The sequence below is a fragment of the Takifugu flavidus genome, chromosome 6 (assembly GCF_003711565.1).
Source record: "Takifugu flavidus isolate HTHZ2018 chromosome 6, ASM371156v2, whole genome shotgun sequence".
NCBI lineage: Eukaryota > Metazoa > Chordata > Actinopteri > Tetraodontiformes > Tetraodontidae > Takifugu > Takifugu flavidus.
Genome location: NC_079525.1, coordinates 13159304 through 13182703, shown reverse-complemented (window position 1 = coordinate 13182703; position 23400 = coordinate 13159304). Strand labels below are relative to the sequence as shown.

Sequence of the window (23400 nt, the reverse complement as noted above, 5' to 3'; positions counted from 1 at the left end):
TTCTTGACTCGAATGCGTGCCAAACGTTTGGATTATTGCTCGTTCTCGGGGGGCAGGACTGTTAAGTTGCGAAAACGGAAGGTAGGGAGGAGTGAACCCTCTTGTCGTCCATAAGCGCTCTTTGTTGGGGGACAGCTGTCAGTACAGTAGGACAGCGTCACGACAGACAGGAGGCTTTGTGAAGTGGACTTTAAAATGCACCTCAGCGGCGATCCTCGTCCACTATTGCATTTTAGGCCAAACAGGACGTCATAGCCTTGTGACGGTGGAAACTAGCGTGCGAGGAACGACCCGTCAGAGCTCTTTAAAGCCCTTAGCAGCACTGTTTGTTCTGCAATGTCTATCGGACAGAACTAGTCCAGACATGAGTAACGTTAATCTGATTTTTTGGGATCAGTTGCAAGCTGGCAGTTCCGACGTGGACTGGTGCGAAGGCAACTACCTTATTTACCCCACGATCGCTGAATTTTACAACACGGTAGGTTTTAGGTATTCTAGCTAGCGCGTTTCTTTTGTTTGTGACTTTTGCATAACGCAGATGTGTCTGCAGCTAAGACTGCCTTTGTTTTTCTTCTCTGTTGCAACGTTAAGTGCATATTCTTTCCTAAACACCGCTTCTAGTTTAGCTGCAGCTCGTTGAAAGCTGTTCTTTTAAACAGTTTGGCTGGCTTATTTTTCCTGCAGCATCATGCTTTTTTTTACTGATTGCATATGGCCACAAATGGTGTTTTTCTGTTTTGTCATTTCAGATCAGCAACATTTTGTTCTTTGTTTTGCCGCCCATATTGATGTGTCTGTTCCGCCAGTATGCCACCCATTTCAACAGTGGGATTTACCTCATATGGAGTCTACTGGTTGTGGTTGGTAAGTTGACACACTTTGTGATGACCTATTGACCTGTAATATTCCCCAGAGAACCTTCATCGTTATGCCACTTTAACATGCACCATATGAAATAAACGCGTGTTTAAAACAAAAAGAAAAGTCCACTTTTTATATGAGCTGATGGAGAACCTCGAGTGTGCTCATAATCTAAGTGTAATACACTGTTGCCCGTAAAGTTGCAATAGTTTTGCTTTCAGGCACATTCCTCTTTTATAGAATCACCTTTTCCCAGCTTGAAAATATGTTCAACTTATCTCTCGTAATAAATCACATGCAAAGTCCAAAAAGGTGTTTTATTCCAACTAAATGGGCAACAGTGTAATAAACACTTATCCATCCATCAACATTGTATAATATAAAGATGTCAATAACTACAATCATAATAATGACGAGCTGCAAAAGGACATTTCCCTGAAATGTGTATTTATAGTTTTTGATGAAATATGCAGTTTTTCAAGAGGGGCCTTGATCATGGGACGAATATACGCTTGTGTCAAACCGGTGCTGTCGATCGGCAGCGTGGCAAGTTAAACAGTCGAGGGAGGGATTATTTTTCTGCTTTTCTAGTGAAACTGGCTGTTAACTTTGTGGTTTTGTGTCAGGTTAAGCATGCTGCATTGTCCAGAACTGCGGGACTGTTGGTTGTACGTTGGTTCCGTTCCATGTGAGCTGATCATGACACATTTGTAGCTGTGGACACAAATGGTCACACTCCAAACAACACGTGCTTCTTTTAATACAAACTGACAGTCCTGGCGATCGAAGGCGCCATTTCTAGGTTCTACTGTGAAGTGGAGGATACCATGTCCAAATCTCTCTTAGCACCTTCTCTCAAAACAGATAAGACAGACAATGGAACTCCTGCCGGGCTGTGATAACAGACGGACTCTAACCGATCCTGCAGCACCGTTGAGGGAAAACGCTCAACGCGCTGAAATGTTTATAGAACCTTTCTGGAAGTTTGTTAGCTTTTGGACAGTTCACCTTGAAGAATCTACCTTTTCCCCCGTTTCTCTCAGGCATCGGTTCAACATATTTTCACGCCACCCTCAGCTTCCTTGGGCAGATGCTGGATGAGCTAGCCATACTGTGGGTGCTCATGTGCGCCATCGCCATGTGGTTTCCCAAGAGATACCTGCCCAGGATGTTCAGGAGGGACAGGTATGACGACCACACTGAGGCACCCGTTCACATGTGGAAGCTCTTCAGCCAATCAGAGTGCAGATTCTCAGCATCTGTCTGATGCTTCACCGTTGTCTTTCGCTATTCAGGCTCAGCTCACATTTATTTATACTGTAGGCGGAGCTTATAGCTGTCATATGATGTTTCCACCGCGGTTTAATAATAGGTCGTAGTGGACATAGCTGACACCAGTAAAGTCTCTGTCACATGTCTTTACTTCTCTTTCCACTGACACAGTTCCCGTGGCTGCACTTTCGCCTCAGGCGGTCACGTGCTGTGGCGGCAGGAGCCGCTGTCGTTCATTAATTGCCCCGTTTCTGATTCTCTGACTTTTCCTCTCACATCAGGTCAAGGTTCAAAGTGGTCATCGGCATCTTGTCAGGAATCACCACCGGGCTGGCCTTCGTTAAACCCGTCGTCAACTCGCTGTCGCTGATGACCCTGGGCATCCCCTGCACGGCGCTGCTCATCACCGAGCTTAAGAGGTCGGTAAAAGAAAAGGCGCTTTTCATTGTGAAGAGGCAGCTGTCAAGCGCTTCAGCCGTGTCCTTGAGTCAGTAACAACTTTGTAAATCCACGACGATCCGCGCTGTCTCCTTGGCTGGCAGGCTCTCGTGAGTGAACCTCTGTCACAGCAGACGCTGCTGCCGTGCATCCTGTTGTTATCGTGATGGACGCGAGCACGAGGTCCCAGTGTTGTGTTTGACCGAACAGTTAGCCTCTGTCCTTTGACCTTTTGTTCCCGTGTTTTCAGGGACGTTGCCTTTTCCTCGGGCTTATGATGTGAATGTTCCCGAAACCTAACAAGTCGTTTGTGCCCATTATTCTTTGGGTTTAGGTCAGCAAGGTGCTTGTCTGTCGTTACCACAAGGCTAATCCACTCTGCGGTTTCCTTTCCCACATTCCTTATTCACACTGTCGGTGTCCTAACCTCCAGTTATCCATTGTTTCGACCTGTCAGCATTTCATGACGCGAATGCCAAAAGTATTCACCAAGAGAAGCGGCTTGTTTTTGACCTTCTACAGAGTCTTCTACAGAGACTTCCTGTGGCTGCTGGACTTTTGCCCTCAGAAATTAAAGGGTTGTTATTTGCTTTTTTAGTACCCCGGCTGGACTGCAATTAGGCCACTTCCACCCCTCTGGTGGGCAGGAGTTTTATAAAAATACTAGACTACAGTAAATGTTACAATAGTAGAGCTGATAATGGACAAACCAAATGAAGAAATCCTCTAAAAATGTTGTTAGTTAAATGCACGTTGGGTTGACTGGAGAGTGAATTTATCTGCAAACCTGGATGTTTAACTCCATAACTCTGTTTTCTGTCACTGCGACGTTCTGATCACTGTACGTCCATTAATCTGCTGGTTCAATCTATTCCTTAATCATGCAGTATTCAGGATTATGAACGCACATTGGCCTGGCCCAGTAACGCGTCACGTTTCTTATCTGACATTTGAGTGGGTAGGCGCGACCGTGTGGTTTTTGTTTGTCATTAATTAGCAGGATTGAGCTTATTTAGTCGTTCCAGAAAGATGCTACGGCTGTCATTTAGTGTCTTCCTTCGTGGACATTGAGAAATGACTCCCACATGAATGTAATACATGGAAACACTTAGACAATAATACAGTATTCATGGTTATTTAATAGCCTGTTTCCCTGTGGGAAGGCCATCATTACTTATCTATTTTGGCACATCCTGCCACTGCGACATTCCTCCACCTCTCTGAACCATTACATAACAGCCAAATTTCCAGTCAGACTCTGCGTTTCACTTAATTTCACGTCAAGAGACTCTGATTTTTGAACAATATAACTAACTATGAAGCCAAAGTACATAACCAGTCTGGGGGGTTGTTTTCAGAGATTCATGTAGAAGTTAGCACTGGAATTTTAATTGTCTTTAATACTGCGTGGATGTTAAGTTTATAACTGATAGGTAATTAAAAGGAATACTAAACTTCAGATGCTTTTTTGCTTTTGTCTGACCTGGGCTACTGTCCAATCAAGGGAGACTCAAATCACTATTTATGTGATTATGTTTGTGCATAAAACAGTTCTGGTTCAAATGAAACGCTCGTGTAATGGAATGACTTTCCCTCGAGACCTTGAGGAAACAAGGAATCATCATCATCATTGATGTTGTCATCACATTATCATCAGAGTTCTGGTAGTGAAGCTTTGCCTCATGTTGTCTGAAGGTCTACTCTGTGTAGGTCAGGGGTGTTTTCTCATCTTTCGTATTCGCAGGTGTGAAAACCCACGTGTCCTAAAGCTGGGCCTGGTCTCGGGCGTCTGGTGGGCTCTGGCCCTGCTCTGCTGGATCAGCGACAGAATATTCTGTGAAATGTGGTCATCGGTCAACTTTCCCTACCTGCACTGTGCATGGTGAGTTCAGGCGCTTTCTGAAGAATCATCAAAAATCCTTCCACTTTGTACAAAATGTCCTAATTGAATCCCTTCTTTATGTTGCTACAGGCACATCCTTATTTGCCTGGCTTCGTACTTGGGCTGTGTCTGCTTCGCCTACTTTGATGTTGCAACCGAGGCCCCCGAGCGAGGCCCTGTCATCATGTTCTGGCCCAACGAAAAGTGGGCCTTCATTGGGGTGCCCTACGTTTCCTTCCTGTGTGTGCACAAGAAAGCTGCAGTCAAAGTCACTTAAGTATGCAGCTCTGCTCACGGCGGGTTTGTGTCCCCCGTTGCTCTCGTTATGGCGATAATATGCATTAAGTAGGCAAAAACCAGGATAATTTTTGTCTTTTTTGTGCCCGGTCTGGTTTTAACTGCACAACACTCTTAATGTCAAAAAGGTGAAGGTGTCAAACATCTCATTTATAAGATGTTCGCAGGAGCGCTTGGATAAGCTCCGCCCCCCCACCGTGACCCCAATAAGGGATAAAGCAGTAGATGATGGATGTGACAATAAAAAGAGCTCTTTGAACAAAGCAGCATCACACCCAAGACATGTTTTGGTGCTTCAAACATCTTCTCAGGCTTTACACAAAGTTTTACAAAATTCAAACCTATTTGAAGGTCTTCTACATTTTATAGCAACTCAAGAGGCTGTTGCCTTCACAGCAATATTACAGCATTTCTGTGGTGCGTTTTTAGCCAATGAAGCACTGGATTGATTAAACTGTGATTAAGACTTCATGTTATCTTTAAATGAGCTCTTAGCTTCTTGCTGTGTTCCAAAAGAGCCGAGGAAGCTGTATCACATGAGCCTTACGCCTTTACGTTTTTCTTTCAGCATGCAACTATAATCGCTCAGATTTGTCTTGTGTACAGTGATGCATATGTTTTAGTAACTAACAATGTAATCTGCAGTTATTTTTGCGTTATTATTGCTAAAAGAAAAGGTACCCTTTATTAACAGTAACAATATGTAAAGAAACAAAAAAAAAACATTAAGCCAAAATGCTGATACAAAACATGCACAAAAAAGAAGCTCTGTTTTTGTGTCATGTTTAATACTAAAAAGTATCTATATTGAGCTTGATTAAGACAATTATTTTGCACAGACTGAAAGGTTCTCATTTTAAGACGTCTCAGCTCTTAAACATTTTAATTTTGGGGGGGGGTTTGTTCCATACTGCATGTGTTAAAATGTGTTAATCGTAAAGGACAACGGACTCCAAACGTAGAAGAAAATGCTTCTCAAGCATATATTAGATTTTTTTTTAAAAAAAAGTATAGATTACAAAGGGAATGTGTGTAACTGAATTAGATGACAAGGAGCACCAAAGCTTTTATGTAACCTCCAACAGTGATTTGAAATGTCAATGATAATGCCTCCAAACTCCTCCTTCAGGGGCATAAAAAATATAATTTGCACACAGATGAAGGCTCATACGGAAGATTGTGATACATTTAAAAAATATATATATTTTATTAGAATCTGAAATGCTTTTTTCCCCTCTAAACTGCATCGAAGTATTTTGTGAAGTAGAGAGGTGTTTATTTTTGTACATGAAGTGTAGCCAAAATCAGTGGTGATACTGCACGATGACGACCTTTTAGGTTGTGTTTTCAGGGGGAACGCGAAGCTGTTCAGTACCCATACAGCGCAGACGTTGCTGCTGCAAATAATCACATGTGATCCATGAAGATGGATTGCTTGTGTAGAGACTATGTCAGTGAGTTTGTGTGAACAGACTTTCTAACCCTGCAGTCTGCATCAGGGTGTTTGTCCTTGCATGGCATATGATTGCATAATAATGAATTGTGTTTTTATGGACTGTCATTTCATTTTCCCTCTGCTTGCATTGACAATACAAATTCCAGAGGTATTTATTTTCATAATTTATCCTGTTTTTTAAAATATATATATTTGTAATGCATAACTATGGAGTTGTATTTTATGCAATAAACCAAACTGCCAAACGATTGTTGCTGCGTTGTTGTGTAATTGTACTGCCCTGCCACCAGGGGGCAACAATTATCCCACCGTCACTGGGATTAAATTCCCACTTTCCGCACAATTTCTCACTTGTGTTCCTCTTTTAATCCGTGCCGATGAGACAGGTGTAATTGAAATAAAGTGTCTGAATCAACGGTTTTCCTATGGCTTGTAATAAACTGCGTACTAAAATCAGATCTTTATATTTATTCGATCTTATTAAATATGACTTCGCCTGGGATACGCTTTATCATTCAGTAATTCCCTATTTTACAATAATACACCAATTAATTAAACCGAGGGATTAAATAGACCAACTCTGCTTTTAAATGACGCTTTTGAAGTGACCGGACTGAAACAGGTAGTCCCGCCCCCTCCGACCAGACCAGGCTCTCATTGGCCGCGACACCTGCCACTCAAATAGCAGCGGAGCCTCAGTAATGGCTCGGATAGCGGAGCGTCGCCGTTAACCAGCTTGGGTTCTGTGGACCGTCCTCACCGTCGAACCCTCGGACGTCCTCGGTCGGGAGCTGTCGTGACGGCGGAGGAGCAGACGCGGCTCCGTTCCGCGGATCCATCTGATGTCAGCGGAAACACGGCGCGATGTTTAGGAGCAGACACCCAAACAAGCGCTGACGGCGGCGCCTTGTCGAGCCTCGCACGGACCCGTTCGGAACCTTTTCTCCCCGAAGCACCCTGGATGCGATTCCTTCTCGCAGCGGCGGCGTGAAAGTCGAAGATCCAGCCAGATGATGTCAGGGAAGCATTTTAAAGCTCACGAAGTGAGCTGCTGCATCAAGTATTTTATCTTCGGATTCAACGTCATATTCTGGGTAAGCCCCCCCTCCGTCACCGCTGCTCCCCGGGACCCCAGGCCCGCTGGCACCAGAGGTTCTGGTTCTCCATCAGTGTGAAGCTGCTTCTGTTTCTCGGTGGTCGCTTGTTTCCCTGATGCACTTGTCTCCTGCTGTCCTCCATCCATCAGCTTTTTTAGCCCTCTTCCCACTGACTCTGTTCCATTTAAGTAGTTTGGCTCCCCCACCCAAGGAAAATTCCCCTAAATTTGTTACTTGTTTCCAAATACTTTGCGATAGCTGGATACAGCCCATTTTAGAGGCTGAGCACTGACATTTGTGTCCGCTGAAAAAGGGTTTTTGCTTCCAATTACCATTTCCATAATACATTTCACAATAATTCAGTTGGAAGTAGTCGAATCCGATTAATTCCATGTTTTTGAAATATGTTTTGCCTGATTTATTGCTGACCAGGCCTGAAAGAGCCGAAAATGAGAGGAGCCCCCCCCGAGGACACAAGGCACAATGGTTGAGGAAGGGTCCGAGGAGGACAACAGCAGCTTTGACCTTTAACCTTTGACGTTTATGGGGCCGTTTCTGAGTAGGTTGACATTTTAGGGCATTTTCTGTTGGAGGAAGAGCCATCTCAGATGAAGATGAAGGCCGTCTGTCGGGCTCACGGTGGATCCCAGCCGATCCCATCTTGGTCGGTCGGTGACGCCTGAATCTTCCTGTGTGAAGTCGCGTGTGTCAAAAGCATCTGTTCTATTCGCTGTTACCGCACGAGCAACCCCCAAACCACTAACACGACTCTCCGGCACCAGGCGCGTGCGTGTTCCGCACGTCTTTTCACCCCATCAGAATGTCCATTTAGCTTAGATTGATCATTTTCCCAAATGAATGCTAATTTTTTTTGCTACGTTGGTCGTTCGGGGTGCGTTCAAGACCTCAACATCCGCGCAGCAAAGTGACCCCTCATCTGTGTCTCTCTTCTTTGTCCGACAGTTCCTCGGAGTGGCGTTCCTCGCCATCGGGTTGTGGGCGTGGAGCGAAAAGGTGAGTCGTCCCAGTGGGTGAGGGAGACTGTTGCCCCCCCCCCCCCCACTGCATCTGGACTCCTCACTGAGGCGCCACTAAAGCTGAGAGGAATGTCACGCCTCCCAGAGCGACGCCCCTCTGAACAATGTGCATGGAAATGGAACTTTCACAGATTCTTTCGTGTGGTCTCAGTAGTCGGGGGAGGGTGGGGGGGGGCAATAGAGGGCCACAGTCTTCATTCAGATGCAAGAAAGTTTATGCCATAATCTATAATGCAGATGTTCTGATGACAAAAGCAGCAGCTGCGAGATAAAACAGGTTAAACGTCTTCATTTAAGTTGTTTTTCTCTCTGGAAAGTGAAACTTGCTCATGGATCACATGATCTGAATGACGTGGGTGTGCTGGCGGCCAGGAAATGGAGCGATCTGGCTTTTGTAAGCAGCCTTTGACAGTCGAGGACGTCGGGCGCGTTCGTGCTGCTGGAACTGGGAGGAAATGTGTCACCATTCCCCTCCCAGTTCCCAGTGCTGTGGGGATCAGATGTTCTGCCCTCCGCCCCTTGAGAACTGCGTGTTCTGGCTTCCTCCAAGAAAAAAAAAAAAGAGAAGGAAACATGATTATTTTTGTTCCGCTCGCTTCGGCGTACTTCCTAACCCCAACTCCAGACTGAAGAGCGCAGCGGAATGCTGCTCTGTTCCAGAAAAGTCCTCACTCGGATTTCTGGGAAGAGATTAGAGGCGAGAAGTGGCACATTTTAACGGAACAGACGTATCAAGTGACCATAACCGGTCTTAGCTCGGCTTCTCTGCTAACTGGAGATGTTATGAGCTCATTATGGGATGGGAGGAGACTCTATGTTCACCTGTTTTGGGGCTCCTTCCATTAAATAAACCGACTCATGACCTCGGTGAGTTTAGCTGTTGTCTAATTCTCATGGTTGTTTGGTTGCCAGGGCGTCCTCTCCAACATCTCCTCCATCACGGACCTCGGGGGTTTCGACCCGGTGTGGCTGTTCCTGGTGGTGGGCGGTGTGATGTTCATCCTCGGGTTCGCCGGTTGCATCGGCGCGCTGCGGGAGAACTCTTTCTTGCTCAAGTTTGTACGTCGTCCGCTGACTTCCGATCTCGGGAATTCTTTTGGGATCCTGTTTTTGAAGTTCTCACAGCTGCGAACGTTCCGCCCTTTTCAGTTCTCCGTGTTCCTGGGTATCATCTTCTTCCTGGAGCTGACGGCAGGGGTCCTGGCCTTTGTCTTCAAAGACTGGATCAAGGACCAGCTCAACTTTTTCATCAACAATAACATCCGGGCCTACCGAGACGACATTGATCTGCAGAACCTGATAGACTTCACCCAGGAATATGTGAGGAAACTGCTGCACACGATCCCATTCCCATTTCACCCCAGTGTTGTCTTTAGCTCGGGTTCATGGCGGCGGGTTATTTCAACGGATTCCTGTGCCGTGTGTGTGTGTGTGTGTGTGTGTGTGTGTGTGTGTGTGTGTTTGTGTTTTCCTTGACCTTGCAGTGGGAGTGTTGCGGAGCTTTTGGAGCCGATGACTGGAATTTGAACATCTACTTCAACTGCACCGACTCCAACCCCAGTCGGGAGAAGTGCGGAGTGCCCTTTTCCTGCTGCACCAAGGACCCGGGGGTACGTTCCCCCCCCAAAACAACACATCACTCGCGTCCACAGCGGATTCCCGTTTCTAGCTAGGTGCCATTTATAGATCAGAATGGAGCATGTGTCTGCATCTGAGCCTGAGTTTAGTCGGAGGGGAAGTTTTGATTGGCCTCTCTGTGGCCGATAAGGTCGGTTATCTGCCTCCTGTGTGACCAACGTTCACCTTTGGACCGCTGAACGGCTGCGGCTGTCGTCTTTATTGTGTGTCTTTGAAGCCTTTCCAGCCAGATCTCCATCAAGAGTTGTTTACTTTGATCCGGCAGCGCCCTGGCTTATCTCTAACTGTGTCACGTCGGGGGTGTTCAGGGACAAACACTTGGAATTGTCATCCAGTCGCCCACAACCGTGTGGTAGCTTTGTGTCTTTAACGCCGGTGAATCAAAGTCAGTCAGTTCAAATAAGCCCATTCTGGCATCAAGCCGCGCGTGTGGTGTGTCGTGATTTGTGGGATTTCGATCTTTAATTTACAGGCCGTGCAAATCGGGAAGGAAAAAAAATTCCATCTGTTTTCCCACATTTGTCTGTCCCTGAAAGCTCCGTCTCTTCACAGGAGGACGTCATCAACACTCAGTGTGGCTACGATATACGAGCGAAAACGGTGAGTACGCCAAGCTTCGGGAGCAGCACGGCGCTGAGCATTATGGGCTGCATGAGGACATCTGGTGTTCCCACCCTGGAAACAATACTTCCTTACGCTTTTCAGCCTTGTAGCCTCTCAGCTGCCTCCCCATCAGCACATTGGCCCGTTGCCACAAGTGTTAACGTCCGTTGCTAGTAATGACGGCTAATGTAAGATTAGCCTGTAATAAAGTTCATTTTGTTCCTGGAGAAGCCTTGCACTGAATTCCTACATTTATAGTGCGGTAATCTAATTGTAACATGTATTTGTTACATGTTTTGATGCATTTTTATGATTTATAAAAAAAATTATGTCCGAATTTTTGGGGGCTTGGAACGGATTAGCCCATTTACATGGAAAACGCGTCTCTACTTAGGTAATTTTCAGGTTACGAAACAACTTCCGGAACCAATTAATTTCGTAAGTAGAGGTCCCACTGTACTTCTTTATTCTCTTTCATGCATTAAGTGTTATAACTCAGGCCCCCCCTCCCTCAACGCGGGCTTTGGCCTCTCCACAGTAGCACAATTTAAGGGGAAATGCTGGGGGGGGACATGGTTTTACAGCGTTAAGTGCACGTCTGACCTGCTGCTTGTTGGTGCCACCAGGACTCAGAGCAGCGGACGCACATCTACATGAAAGGCTGCGTTCCCCAGTTTGAGAAGTGGCTTCAGGACAACCTGACGGTGGTGGCTGGCATATTCATCGGGATCGCGTTGCTCCAAGTGAGGACCGATATGAGTTTTTCACTATTACATTTCAGCTTTTTCTCTTTGTTTTTGTCTCTCCACCCACTTTTTGTTAACAACTTTTGTTTTTGCAGATTTTTGGCATCTGTTTGGCGCAGAATCTCGTGAGCGACATCGAAGCGGTGAGAGAGAGCTGGTAAGTGTGCGGGACGTTTAACGGGTTTTGGCTTCACACCTGCGTTTTAGCCCTTTAGGAACTCGGCGGAGACACTCGCGTCTCCCTCCTGCTGACTTTGTTGACATTTCTGCTTGTACGTGGAAGCCTGACAGAGGGCAGGCGTGCGATGCTGCAGTAGGTGGAGGTTTCCATGGCAACTGCCGCTGAGAGGAAGGAATAATGAATTGCTTTATTGTTCATAGTGGTCGTGGTCCTCTAGAAAAGTGGAAGTCAGGAAATGTTTCGCCCAGCAGGAGCTCTGTGGCTTGATTTGTTATCATTTTAAAGTAGTTAGCATCGCGCTCAGAGTTAGCACATGTTGACAGGCAGCCACGCTGAGACAGTGCGCACATCCTCGTGCACATTTATGTGTCCTGGTAGCATTTAGCCCAGGGTAACTGTGCCTATAAGGGCAGTTACAGGGACCAACAGGAGTAGATGCCTAATCAGAATAGATAATCAGTAATTCAATTCTAATTTGTGACAGATTTATATCTAATATGTGTTTAAATTTTCATTGTTTTGCAGTTTGTTCACCTAAAACCTGCACAGAATCTCCAAAAACCAAAAAAAAAAAAAAAACATGCACATGGTAAGAAATCACATTTTACAGTTATTTCAAAGTTATTAAAAAGTCTATTTGTTCCCTTCTGATCCGTTTTTTTCATAGGACCCTACTGAGCGGATGCCAGACAGAAGACAGTCTGTCCAGAGAACCTGTAACTAGTAAATGTAAAATCATTTTTAGAACAATGCGCGGCCCTCGTTTTGAATGTCACAGAACCTCCACGGTGGCCTGTCGTCCCCTACGACAGACGTCAGGGCAGCTTAGTTCATACACTAACTTGCAAAGGTTAATAGTGGGAGGCAGGAAAGCATGTACAGTAGAGCTGTTGTAGCAGAGGGGCTTCGATTGGGGGGGGGGGGGGGTCTTGAGTTACGTCTCACAGCTGCAGTTTTTAACACTGCTCCTCTGCAATGATTCTGGAAATGCACTGCATGCCTGTTTTCTACCGGCAAATCATCGGCACTAAATGTGTCTCGTGTATCTTGAATATTTTAGCTTAGATGGATTCGCCTACTTAGCACTTTGTTAAATGTTAGTGGCTCGACTTCGTGCTCGGGAGAATTCATTTCCGTACTGGAAACCTTTCTGATGTTAAACCGCTATAGTTTGTAAGCCATACAGTGTACAGAAATGAGTATTGTTGTTTCAAAACGGATATAAGATGGGTTATTTTTATGTTTCGGTTTGGAGAAAAGCAGCCTGCAACCGTTTTGTGGGGAGATTGGCCACTAGGGGGCGCACATCTGCGTCACCCGTTCAAATTTATTTACAGTGGGACCTCTACTTACGAACGTCTCTACATACAGAATTTTCAGGTTACGAAACGTCTCAACCGGAAAATATTTCCCCTTGTTACGAAAGAAATTTCAGGCTACGAAAAGCAAAAATACGCTAGCGCTGCTACTCGCAGCTCGCGGAGTTTAGCGAACGTAAAACTTGTAGCTGCTCTGCCATTGGCTATCGCCTAGCATCTTCCTGTCATCCCATTGGCTAGGAGGGACGTCAATATGTACAAGTTTGTGTGCATCCCAGCGTCGCCTTCGTTTAACTTTAATTTATTGTGGGTGTTCGTATGTTTGTCCACTAGATGGCGGTGTTGCCACAAGTGTTAACGTTCGTTGCTAGTAATGACGGCTAATGTAAGTTTAGCCTGTAATAAAGTTCATTTTGTTCCTGGAGAAGCTTTGCACTGAATTCCTACATTTATTGTGCGGTAATCTAATTGTAACATGTATTTGTTACATGTTTTGATGCATTTTTATGATTTATAAAAACAATTATGTCCGAATTTTTAGGGGCTTGGAACGGATTAGGGCATTTACATGGAAAACGTCTCTACTTACATAATTTTCAGGTTACGAAACAACTTCTGGAACCAATTAATTTCGTAACTAGTGGTCCCACTGTACTTCTTTATTCTCTTTCATGCCCTAAGTGTTATAACATCCTTGAACATTCTGTTATTGTCAGCATTAGACAATTATTTCCCTTTCTTTGCGTGTGTTTTTTTTTGTTTTTAATGTCGCTGGTGTTTTTTAGAATCTGTCGACTTCTTATCTGTTGCTCTTGAGCTTTTCTCTGAAGTCGAGGGTAAAAGCTTTAACCAGGGATCACGGTAGGTAAAGAGCTACCGGCGGGCACGTGTATGCATTAGAGAGCAGCCTCGGTCACCAGCGTTGTTTCACCAGCGTTGTTTCAAAGTCCATCTTTGAAGCCAAGTTTTACAGTTTTAACATTTGCCTTCATCGACGTTATCGACAAGCATTTGATTTGAGCTCATAGCTGCATGGCGCAAACTTTTAACAGGTGCTGTCACCATTTTCCTGCACTTAAATGCATTTTAGCATCTGCAAACCATCTTTCTCTTTTACACAAGGCCTCATGATTGTCGTTTAACTATATACACTTTTTCTTGCCGCTCAGTGCCATATTTGTGTTTTTGCTTGTATTTATCTCCTGCTTTCTTTTGATTTCAAATGTACTCGTGATTCTTGTAAAAAAAACAAGTGGATTGATGACAGATGTAAATATCTACGGGAATAAATGAATAAATGTGATTCTTTGTACACTTTTGGCTGCTGATTGAATGCAGAGCAACCTTGTTTTCACACTTTTCTGCAGGACAAAAATCAAAACATGACCCTTGTCATGACTTCTGAACAATCTTATGTACTAAAAGTTTAAATGGTAAAAAAGACTTTTGCCACGCTGAATGGGTCACTACCGCCGCCTAGCGGCTGTTTGATGAAATTACGCCACATTATTTAGCTGGACTTGCCCTGCTGACCTTTGACCTTGATTTAGCGTGATGGACAGACGCAAGTGGCATCAGCTTAAATCAAATATTACAAGAGATGTATTTACTGAGAGTCACACACATCAAATATGTGTGTAATACATTTTTAACAAGATAATGCCATTTGGCTTTACTCTTACTAAGACAAGCTGGGCCGTTCTGAGCAAATTATGTGTTGTAGCCTGTAAAAAGTGCCACCAACCCTGGCAATAAGGAGTCTCCCGTGGTTCTGTTTACAGTAATGGAGATTATTGGGCCATCCATTGTCCTCTCGGTCCGACTCTTTAGTCCTCTGTCACATTAAAAATATCCTGACATTTAGTTCCCCCCAATAATGCTTGAAAAATGCTTCATGGGGACGTCAAATGCTGCATTTCTGAGAATCACTGATGGATGTCAGGTGTACCAGGTATTAGAAACTTGGAGACATCAGTAGGTTTAACTGCAAGATCTTTATTGATGTTTTCATCATTCTCTGGTTCACTCGATCTCATCCACGTCCACGTCCACAGTCTTGCTGCTCTGTACCACCCGTCCGTCCACCACTGTCTCCACCACGGTGATGACCTTTGTGACCACTGTTGAGGTGCAACAGCAAGGTGAGACGGCCGCCACGCATCTCTAAATGGATTAAATATCAAAGAATGCTTACCTTGTTTTGAGCTGGTGAACGGAAACAGAAAAAGAAAGAACGTTACATAGATGTTCGATGGTTAACGGCTCTTAAATCCTCGCTGGTCGTCCTACCTCTCGTCCTCTCCGTCCAGCAGCCTCCTGTATTCTGCAATCTCCAGCTCCAGGCGGGTCTTGAGATCCAGCAGGATGTCGTATTCCTGCTTGGTTTTGCTGATGTTGGCGTGGATCTGAGACATTTGGTCTTCCAGGCTTAGGACCATGTTCTGGAGGCATCCCAGCTGTGCAGCATAGCGGGCCTGCGTCTCTGCCAGGGTTCCCTCCAGGGAGGCTTTCTGTTGAGGTGAGGAAACGAGGCGGGGAGGTCAAACGTATACGACACTGTGTCAAATCGGATATGAAGCCTTCAGGGCGATTTGGCGTTGCTGACAAACCATGCTCGAATGGGACTGCAGTTCGATCTGGAGCCTCTGGAGGGTGCTCTTCAACTCTTTGATCTCCGTGCGGGTCGTTACCAGAATTTCCGTGTGCGTGATCCTCCTGTTCTACTGCTGCGACCTAAAGATGCCCCAAAAAATATACCCACGGATTATAAAAGGTTTCATAAATAAGGTTTCTCTCCTAGACATTAAAGAGCTCCCACCTTGGTCTGGTACCATGTTTCCAGCTCCTTGCGGTTCTTTGCAATGACGCCTTCATAGTGCTCGCGGATTTCTGACATGACCTGGTTCAGATCTGTGGAAGGAGAGGCGTCGACGGCCACGTTGACCTGGCCGCCCATCTGGCTCCTCAGGAGAGCCAACTCCTGCAGGCAGAAACATCCGTCAGCTGTGTGTGTGTGCGTGTGTGTGTGTGTGTGAGAGAGAGAGAGTGTAAAGGGGTGAGGAGGAGACTGGCCTCTCACTCAACATGGAAATTCCTCAGATATCGTAGAAAAGGTTGAGGTCATGCGTGCGCAGACTAATTGTGGGAACTTGGAGACGATGACAAGATGGATGCTAATGTGTTTGATCAGTAACTGCCTTTACAGGGTGTGTGTGCGTGTGTGTGTGTGTGTGTGTCGGGAGTGATGGCCGCTGTCATCGCTCTGCACCTTGTGCAAACACCCGCCGTTCACGCTCCCTCCTCCTACTCACCTCTTCGTGATTCCTCTTCAGCATGAGGACCTCTTCCTTCAGGGACTCGCACTGGGCCTCCAGGTCCAATCTGGCCAGGTTGATGTTATCCAGCACCTTCCTCAGCCCAGCGATGTCGGCCTCCACGGCCAGCCTCATGGCCAGCTCGTTCTCGAACCTGGAAAAGACATTTGAGCTGGACGTGAGGCGCGTTTCCCCCAAAGCGGGTTGAGAGAAAAGGGGACGATGGCTCACTTCATCTTGAAATCATCAGCAGCCAGCTTTGCGTTGTCAATGTCCAGGACCGTTTTGGCGTTGAGCTTGGTGGCAATGCGGATCTAGAAAGAACAAAAGGAGGCGAAAACAATTAAAATACAGGCTGAGACGAACCCGGCGGAAGGCGTCTGAGTAAACAACTGAAAATGTGGCCTGAACGATGTCAAACGTGACTTTGACAGAGCTCCTTTCACGGCAATTACTGAGGAGTGACAGTGACGGGTGAGTAGAGTCTCACCTTATCCTTCAGGTCGTCGATGGTGACAAAGAACGAGGTGTAGTCGTGAGACGTGATGACCCGGCTCTGGTACCATTCCCTGATCTGCTTGTCCAGGCGGTCGTTCTCCTTCTCCAGGCTTCGCACCTTCTTCAGGTAGGAGGCCAGGCGGTCGTTCAGGTTCTGCATGGTGGCCTTCTCGTTGGCGCCGACATGGAGGTCAAGGCCGTCAGCAAGGTTGAAGCCTCCGGATGTTGCCAAGTAGCTGGGCTGGCTGGAAGAGATGCGGGTGCCGCGGCCGCCGGCTCCGCCGTAGACGCTCATGGTCTTGTGGCTGTAGGATATGTTGCTGAAAGACATGCTGGAAGGTTTGGATCTGAACGGGGAAGCTCGATCTGCAGTTGTGAGCATCACCTGCTTCTCCCGGCTTATATACCTGCCAAATGTATCAAAGTGGGCCGGGCCAGTTGACAGGGAGGAATGCATGTGTCAACCCCCCCCACCTCCTCCGTGCAATCTTGTTATCACCGCGGGTGCGGCCGCCACTGGGTGGGGGTTTAAATCATCAGGTCAGACTTGTGATTCTACATTTTATCCTTTCTAAACAGCAGCACATTCTTCGCATGGAGAATGTCAATTGTGTTGCAGGACAACTAGTTTCTGACCCTGTTTTGGTTCCGGAAAACCTGCTGCCCCTGGGAGGGGGGGGGGGGGGGCGGATGATAAAAGTGCCATGGTAAGAAATCACATCTTACAGTTATTTCAAAGTTATTAAAAAGTCTTATTTGTTCCCTTCTGATCCGTTTTTTTTTCATAGGACCCTACTGAGCGGATGCCAGACAGAAGACAGTCTGTCCAGAGAACCTGTAACTAGTAAATGTAAAATCATTTTTAGAACAATGCGCGGCCCTGGTTTTGAATGTCACAGAACCTCCACGGTGGCCTGTCGTCCCCTACGACAGACGTCAGGGCAGCTTAGTTCATACACTAACTTGCAAAGGTTAATAGTGGGAGGCAGGAAAGCATGTACAGTATAGCTGTTGTAGCAGAGGGGCTTTATTAGGGGGGGGGGGGGGGGGGTCTTGAGTTACGTCTCACAGCTGCAGTTTTTAACTCTGCTCCTCTGCAATGATTCTGGAAATGCACTGCATGCCTGTTTTCTACCGGCAAATCATCGGCACTAAATGTGTCTTGTGTATCTTGAATATTTTCAGAAATAGCTTAGATGGATTCGCCTACTTAGCACTTTGTTAAATGTTAGTGGCTCGACTTCGTGCTCGGGAGAATTCATTTCTGTACTGGAAACCTTTCTGATGTTAAACCGCTATAGTTTGTAAGCCATACAGTGTACAGAAATGAGTATTGTTGTTTCAAAACGGATATAAGATGGGTTTTTTTTATGTTTCGGTTTGGAGAAAAGCAGCCTGCAACCGTTTTGTGGGGAGATTGGCCACTAGGGGGCGCACATCTGCCTCACCCGTTCAAATTTATTTACAGTGGGACCTCTACTTACGAACGTCTCTACATACGGGATTTTCAGGTTACGAAACGTCTCAACCGGAAAATATTTCCCCTTGTTACAAAAGAAATTTCAGGCTACGAAAGGCAAAAATACGCTAGCGCTGCTACTCGCAGCTCGCGGAGTTTAGCGAACGTAAACATGCTTGTAGCTGCTCTGCCATTGGCTATCGCCTAGCATCTTCCTGTCATCCCATTGGCTAGGAGGGACGTCAATATGTACAAGTTTGTGTGTATCCCAGCGTTGCCTTCGTTTAACTTTTACTTATTGTGGGTGTTCGTATGTTTGTCCATTAGATGGCGGTGTTGCCACAAGTGTTAACATTCGTTGCTGATGACGGCTAATGTAAGATTAGCGTGTAATAAAATTCATTTTGTTCCTGGAGAAGCCTTGCACTGAATTCCTACATTTATTGTGCGGTAATCTAATTGTAACATGTTTTTGTTACATGTTTTGATGCATTTTTATGATTTATAAAAAAAATTATGTCCGAATTTTTAGGGGCTTGGAACGGATTAGGGCATTTACATGGAAAACGTCTCTACTTACATAATTTTCAGGTTACGAAACAACTTCCGGAACCAATTAATTTCGTAACTAGTGGTCCCACTGTACTTCTTTATTCTCTTTCATGCCCTAAGTGTTATAACATCCTTGAACATTCTGTTATTGTCAGCATTAGACAATTATTTCCCTTTCTTTGCGTGTGTTTTTTTTTGTTGTTGTTTTTTAATGTCGCTGGTGTTTTTTAGAATCTGTCGACTTCTTATCTGTTGCTCTTGAGCTTTTCTCTGAAGTCGAGGGTAAAAGCTTTAACCAGGGATCACGGTAGGTAAAGAGCTACCGGCGGGCACGTGTATGCATTAGAGAGCAGCCTCGGTCACCAGCGTTGTTTCACCAGCGTTGTTTCAAAGTCCATCTTTGAATCCAAGTTTTACAGTTTTAACATTTGCCTTCATCGACGTTATCGACAAGCATTTGATTTGAGCTCATAGCTGCATGGCGCAAACTTTTAACAGGTGCTGTCACCATTTTCCTGCACTTAAATGCATTTTAGCATCTGCAAACCATCTTTCTCTTTTACACAAGGCCTCATGATTGTCGTTTAACTATATACACTTTTTCTTGCCGCTCAGTGCCATATTTGTGTTTTTGCTTGTATTTATCTCCTTCTGCTTTCTTTTGATTTCAAATGTACTCGTGATTCTTGTAAAAAAAACAACAAGTGAATTGATGACAGATGTAAATATCTACGGGAATAAATGAATAAATGTGATTCTTTGTACACTTTTGGCTGCTGATTGAATGCAGAGCAACCTTGTTTTCACACTTTTCTGCAGGACAAAAATCAAAACATGACCCTTGTCATGACTTCTGAACAATCTTATGTACTAAAAGTTCAAATGGTAAAAAAAAGACTTTTGCCACGCTGAACGGGTCACTACCGCCGCCTAGCGGTTGTTCGATGAAATTACGCCACATTATTTAGCTGGACTTGCCCTGCTGACCTTTGACCTTGACTTAGCGTGATGGACAGACGCAAGTGGCATCAGCTTAAATCAAATATTACAAGAGATGTATTTACTGAGAGTCACACACATCAAATATGTGTGTAATACATTTTTAACAAGATAATGCCATTTGGCTTTACTCTTACTAAGACAAGCTGGGCCGTTCTGAGCAAATTATGTGTTGTAGCCTGTAAAAAGTGCCACCAACCCTGGCAATAAGGAGTCTCCCGTGGTTCTGTTTACAGTAATGGAGATTATTGGGCCATCCATTGTCCTCTCGGTCCAACTCTTTAGTCCTCTGTCACATTAAAAATATCCTGACATTTAGTTCCCCCCAATAATGCTTGAAAAATGCTTCATGGGGACGTCAAATGTTGCATTTCTGAGAATCACTGATGGATGTCAGGTGTACCAGGTATTAGAAACTTGGAGACATCAGTAGGTTTAACTGCAAGATCTTTATTGATGTTTTCATCATTCTCTGGTTCACTCGATCTCATCCACGTCCACGTCCACAGTCTTGCTGCTCTGTACCACCCGTCCGTCCACCACTGTCTCCACCACAGTGATGACCTTTGTGACCACTGTTGAGGTGCAACAGCAAGGTGAGACGGCCGCCACGCATCTCTAAATGGATTAAATATCAAAGAATGCTTACCTTGTTTTGAGCTGGTGAACGGAAACAGAAAAAGAAAGAACGTTACATAGATGTTCGATCGTTAACGGCTCTTAAATCCTCGCTCGTCGTCCTACCTCTCGTCCTCCCCGTCCAGCAGCCTCCTGTATTCTGCAATCTCCAGCTCCAGGCGGGTCTTGAGATCCAGCAGGATGTCGTATTCCTGCTTGGTTTTGCTGATGTTGGCGTGGATCTGAGACATTTGGTCTTCCAGGCTTAGGACCATGTTCTGGAGGCATCCCAGCTGTGCAGCATAGCGGGCCTGCGTCTCTGCCAGGGTTCCCTCCAGGGAGGCTTTCTGTTGAGGTGAGGAAACGAGGCGGGGAGGTCAAACGTATACGACACTGTGTCAAATCGGATATGAAGCCTTCAGGGCGATTTGGCGTTGCTGACAAACCATGCTCGAATGGGACTGCAGTTCGATCTGGAGCCTCTGGAGGGTGCTCTTCAACTCTTTGATCTCCGTGCGGGACGTTACCAGAATTTCCGTGTGCGTGATCACCTCCTGTTCTACTGCTGCGACCTGAAGATGCCCCAAAAAATATACCCACGGTTATAAAAGGTTTCATAAATAAGGTTTCTCTCTCCTAGACATTAAAGAGCTCCCACCTTGGTCTGGTACCATGTTTCCAGCTCCTTGCGGTTCTTTGCAATGACGCCTTCATAGTGCTCGCGGATTTCTGACATGACCTGGTTCAGATCTGTGGAAGGAGAGGCGTCGACGGCCACGTTGACCTGGCCGCCCATCTGGCTCCTCAGGAGAGCCAACTCCTGCAGGCAGAAACATCCGTCAGCTGTGTGGTGGTGCGTGTGGTGTGTGTGTGTGAGAGAGAGAGATAGCGTGAGACTGGCCTCTCACTCAACATGGAAATTCCTCAGATATCATAGAAAAGGTTGAGGTCATGCGTGCGCAGACTAATTGTGGGAACTTGGAGATGATGACAAGATGGATGCTAATGTGTTTGATCAGTAACTGCCTTTACAGGGTGTGTGTGCGTGTGTGTGTGGTGTGGGGTGTCGAGTGATGGCCGCTGTCATCGCTCTGCACCTTGTGCAAACACCCGCCATTCACGCTCCCTCCTCCTACTCACCTCTTCGTGATTCCTCTTCAGCATGAGGACCTCTTCCTTCAGGGACTCGCACTGGGCCTCCAGGTCCAATCTGGCCAGGTTGATGTTATCCAGCACCTTCCTCAGTCCAGCGGTGTCGGCCTCCACGGCCAGCCTCATGGCCAGCTCGTTCTCGAACCTGGAAAAGACATTTGAGCAGGACGTGAGGCGCGTTTCCCCCAAAGCGGGTTGAGAGAAAAGGGGACGATGGCTCACTTCATCTTGAAATCATCAGCAGCCAGCTTTGCGTTGTCAATGTCCAGGACCGTTTTGGCGTTGAGCTTGGTGGCAATGCGGATCTAGAAAGAACAAAAGGAGGCGAAAACAATTAAAATACAGGCTGAGACGAACCCGGCAGAAGGCGGGTAAACTGAGTAAACAACTGAAAATGTGGCCTGAACGATGTCAAACGTGACTTTGACAGAGCTCCTTTCACGGCAATTACTGAGGAGTGACAGTGACGGGTGAGTAGAGTCTCACTTTATCCTTCAGGTCGTCGATGGTGACAAAGAACGAGGTGTAGTCGTGAGACGTGATGACCCGGCTCTGGTACCATTCCCTGATCTGCTTGTCCAGGCGGTCGTTCTCCTTCTCCAGGCTTCGCACCTTCTCCAGGTAGGAGGCCAGGCGGTCGTTCAGGTTCTGCATGGTGGCCTTCTCGTTGGCGCCGACATGGAGGTCAAGGCCGTCGGCAAGGTTGAAGCCTCCGGATGTTGCCAAGTAGCTGGGCTGGCTGGAAGAGATGCGGGTGCCGCGGCCGCCGGCTCCGCCGTAGACGCTCATGGTCTTGTGGCTGTAGGATATGTTGCTGAAAGACATGCTGGAAGGTTTGGATCTGAACGGGGAAGCTCGATCTGCAGTTGTGAGCATCACCTGCTTCTCCCGGCTTATATACCTGCCAAATGTATCAAAGTGGGCCGGGCCAGTTGACAGGGAGGAATGCATGTGTCAAACCACCCCCCCCCCCACCCTCCTCCGTGCAATCTCGTTATCACTGTGGGTGCGGCCGCCACTGGGTGGGGGTTTAAATCATCAGGTCAGACTTGTGATTCTACATTTTATCATTTCTAAACAGCAGCACATTCTTCGCATGTAGAATGTCAATTGTGTTGCAGGACAACTAGTTTCTGACCCTGTTCTGGTTCCGGAAAACCTGCTGCCCCTGGGGGTGGGGGGGGGGGGGGGGGGGGGGGGGTGGTGGGACCGTCTCGTAAACGCTCGCACACACCAGCGAGAGAAGTGGCACATAGCAGCGACATGTTCATCACAGTGAAGCCCCAGGCCAGAAATAGATGGGGAGACATTTTCCGGATGATAAAAGTGGCAATTATGCACGTCGGTTAAACATGCTTTACATTCTTTTATTTAAAAAAAAAAACCAACTCTTTTATTGATTCTTTATTGTGTGGAGGGAAATCCTCCCCAATTCTGATAAACTAACCCCGAGCTTGTTAAAATGCACTCACCTGGATAACAACCCCATAACCCATTTTTTTTACCCCTAGGCGGGGTATCTGTTGACTGCCTGGGCAGCCTGCTTTTCTAAGACGTGCCGGAACAGGATCAACGGGTGAAACGGTAGTTTTCCTCATTGCACGTTGACCTCATCACAAAGGTTGCAGGATGTTCCTTCCAACCACAACCACAGTCGGATGCTGCGCTGAAAGTGCTGCGCTGGCGGCGTCTTCCTAACTCTCACCCATCCGACGAGGGTTCCGGAAGATTCCAACATCTCGGCGGAGGTCCGGGGCATCTCGGTGACCTCCCACGGTGACCTCAAGGAGCATAACCCCCACATTTGTTAGGACCACGTGCTCTCGCCGCGCTTACACGTTATATTCTTTTACAGATGTCGCGTGTGAGCAGCGGGAATGCTGATTAACCAGTGACTGGAGATTCCAGACCCGCGTTTCCATGCAGTAATTACCGGGACGCGGTCACACGCTCAGGCATTTCTGTTACTACTCACGCCACA

The 23400-nt window shown here is 46.4% G+C and overlaps 3 protein-coding genes, 1 long non-coding RNA gene and 1 pseudogene across 5 annotated transcripts; 3 read left to right on the top strand and 2 right to left on the bottom strand.

The window, feature by feature from the left end:
- The first annotated feature begins 124 nt into the window (after positions 1–124).
- acer2 (alkaline ceramidase 2) lies at positions 125–6454 on the top strand. Its single transcript, XM_057034422.1, has 6 exons — positions 125–478; positions 750–864; positions 1905–2046; positions 2415–2552; positions 4316–4453; positions 4544–6454. Exons 1-6 carry the CDS (start codon positions 365–367, stop codon positions 4728–4730), a joined length of 834 nt encoding a protein of 277 aa, XP_056890402.1. The 5' UTR covers positions 125–364; the 3' UTR covers positions 4731–6454.
- Positions 6455–6874: 420 nt separating this feature from the next.
- On the top strand, positions 6875–14141 carry LOC130526665 (tetraspanin-5). 2 transcript variants are annotated; one of them, XM_057034421.1, is made up of 10 exons: positions 6878–7300; positions 8267–8317; positions 9253–9399; positions 9490–9660; positions 9825–9950; positions 10531–10578; positions 11208–11324; positions 11423–11484; positions 12034–12097; positions 12176–14141. In XM_057034421.1, the coding sequence occupies exons 1-9, from the start codon at positions 7217–7219 to the stop codon at positions 12044–12046; spliced, it is 819 nt and encodes a 272-aa protein (XP_056890401.1). In that variant the 5' UTR covers positions 6878–7216; the 3' UTR covers positions 12047–12097; positions 12176–14141. The 2 variants fall into 2 exon arrangements, with proteins under 2 accessions (XP_056890400.1, XP_056890401.1); XM_057034420.1 differs by having other exon boundaries at positions 6875–7300; positions 11208–11484.
- Positions 14142–14802: 661 nt separating this feature from the next.
- Positions 14803–17021, bottom strand: LOC130526663 (keratin, type I cytoskeletal 13-like; annotated as a pseudogene).
- A 117-nt stretch (positions 17022–17138) lies between these two features.
- On the top strand, positions 17139–19416 carry LOC130526668 (uncharacterized). Its single transcript, XR_008950825.1, has 2 exons — positions 17139–17346; positions 17428–19416. It is a non-coding gene; the product is annotated as an uncharacterized LOC130526668 (long non-coding RNA).
- Positions 19417–20079: 663 nt separating this feature from the next.
- On the bottom strand, positions 20080–22301 carry LOC130526662 (keratin, type I cytoskeletal 13-like). The gene is made up of 8 exons (XM_057034413.1): positions 21906–22301; positions 21642–21724; positions 21408–21564; positions 20926–21087; positions 20714–20839; positions 20394–20614; positions 20299–20309; positions 20080–20224 (listed from the first exon to the last, which is right to left on the bottom strand). The coding sequence occupies exons 1-8, from the start codon at positions 22293–22295 to the stop codon at positions 20127–20129; spliced, it is 1248 nt and encodes a 415-aa protein (XP_056890393.1). The 5' UTR covers positions 22296–22301; the 3' UTR covers positions 20080–20126.
- Positions 22302–23400: the final 1099 nt, after the last annotated feature.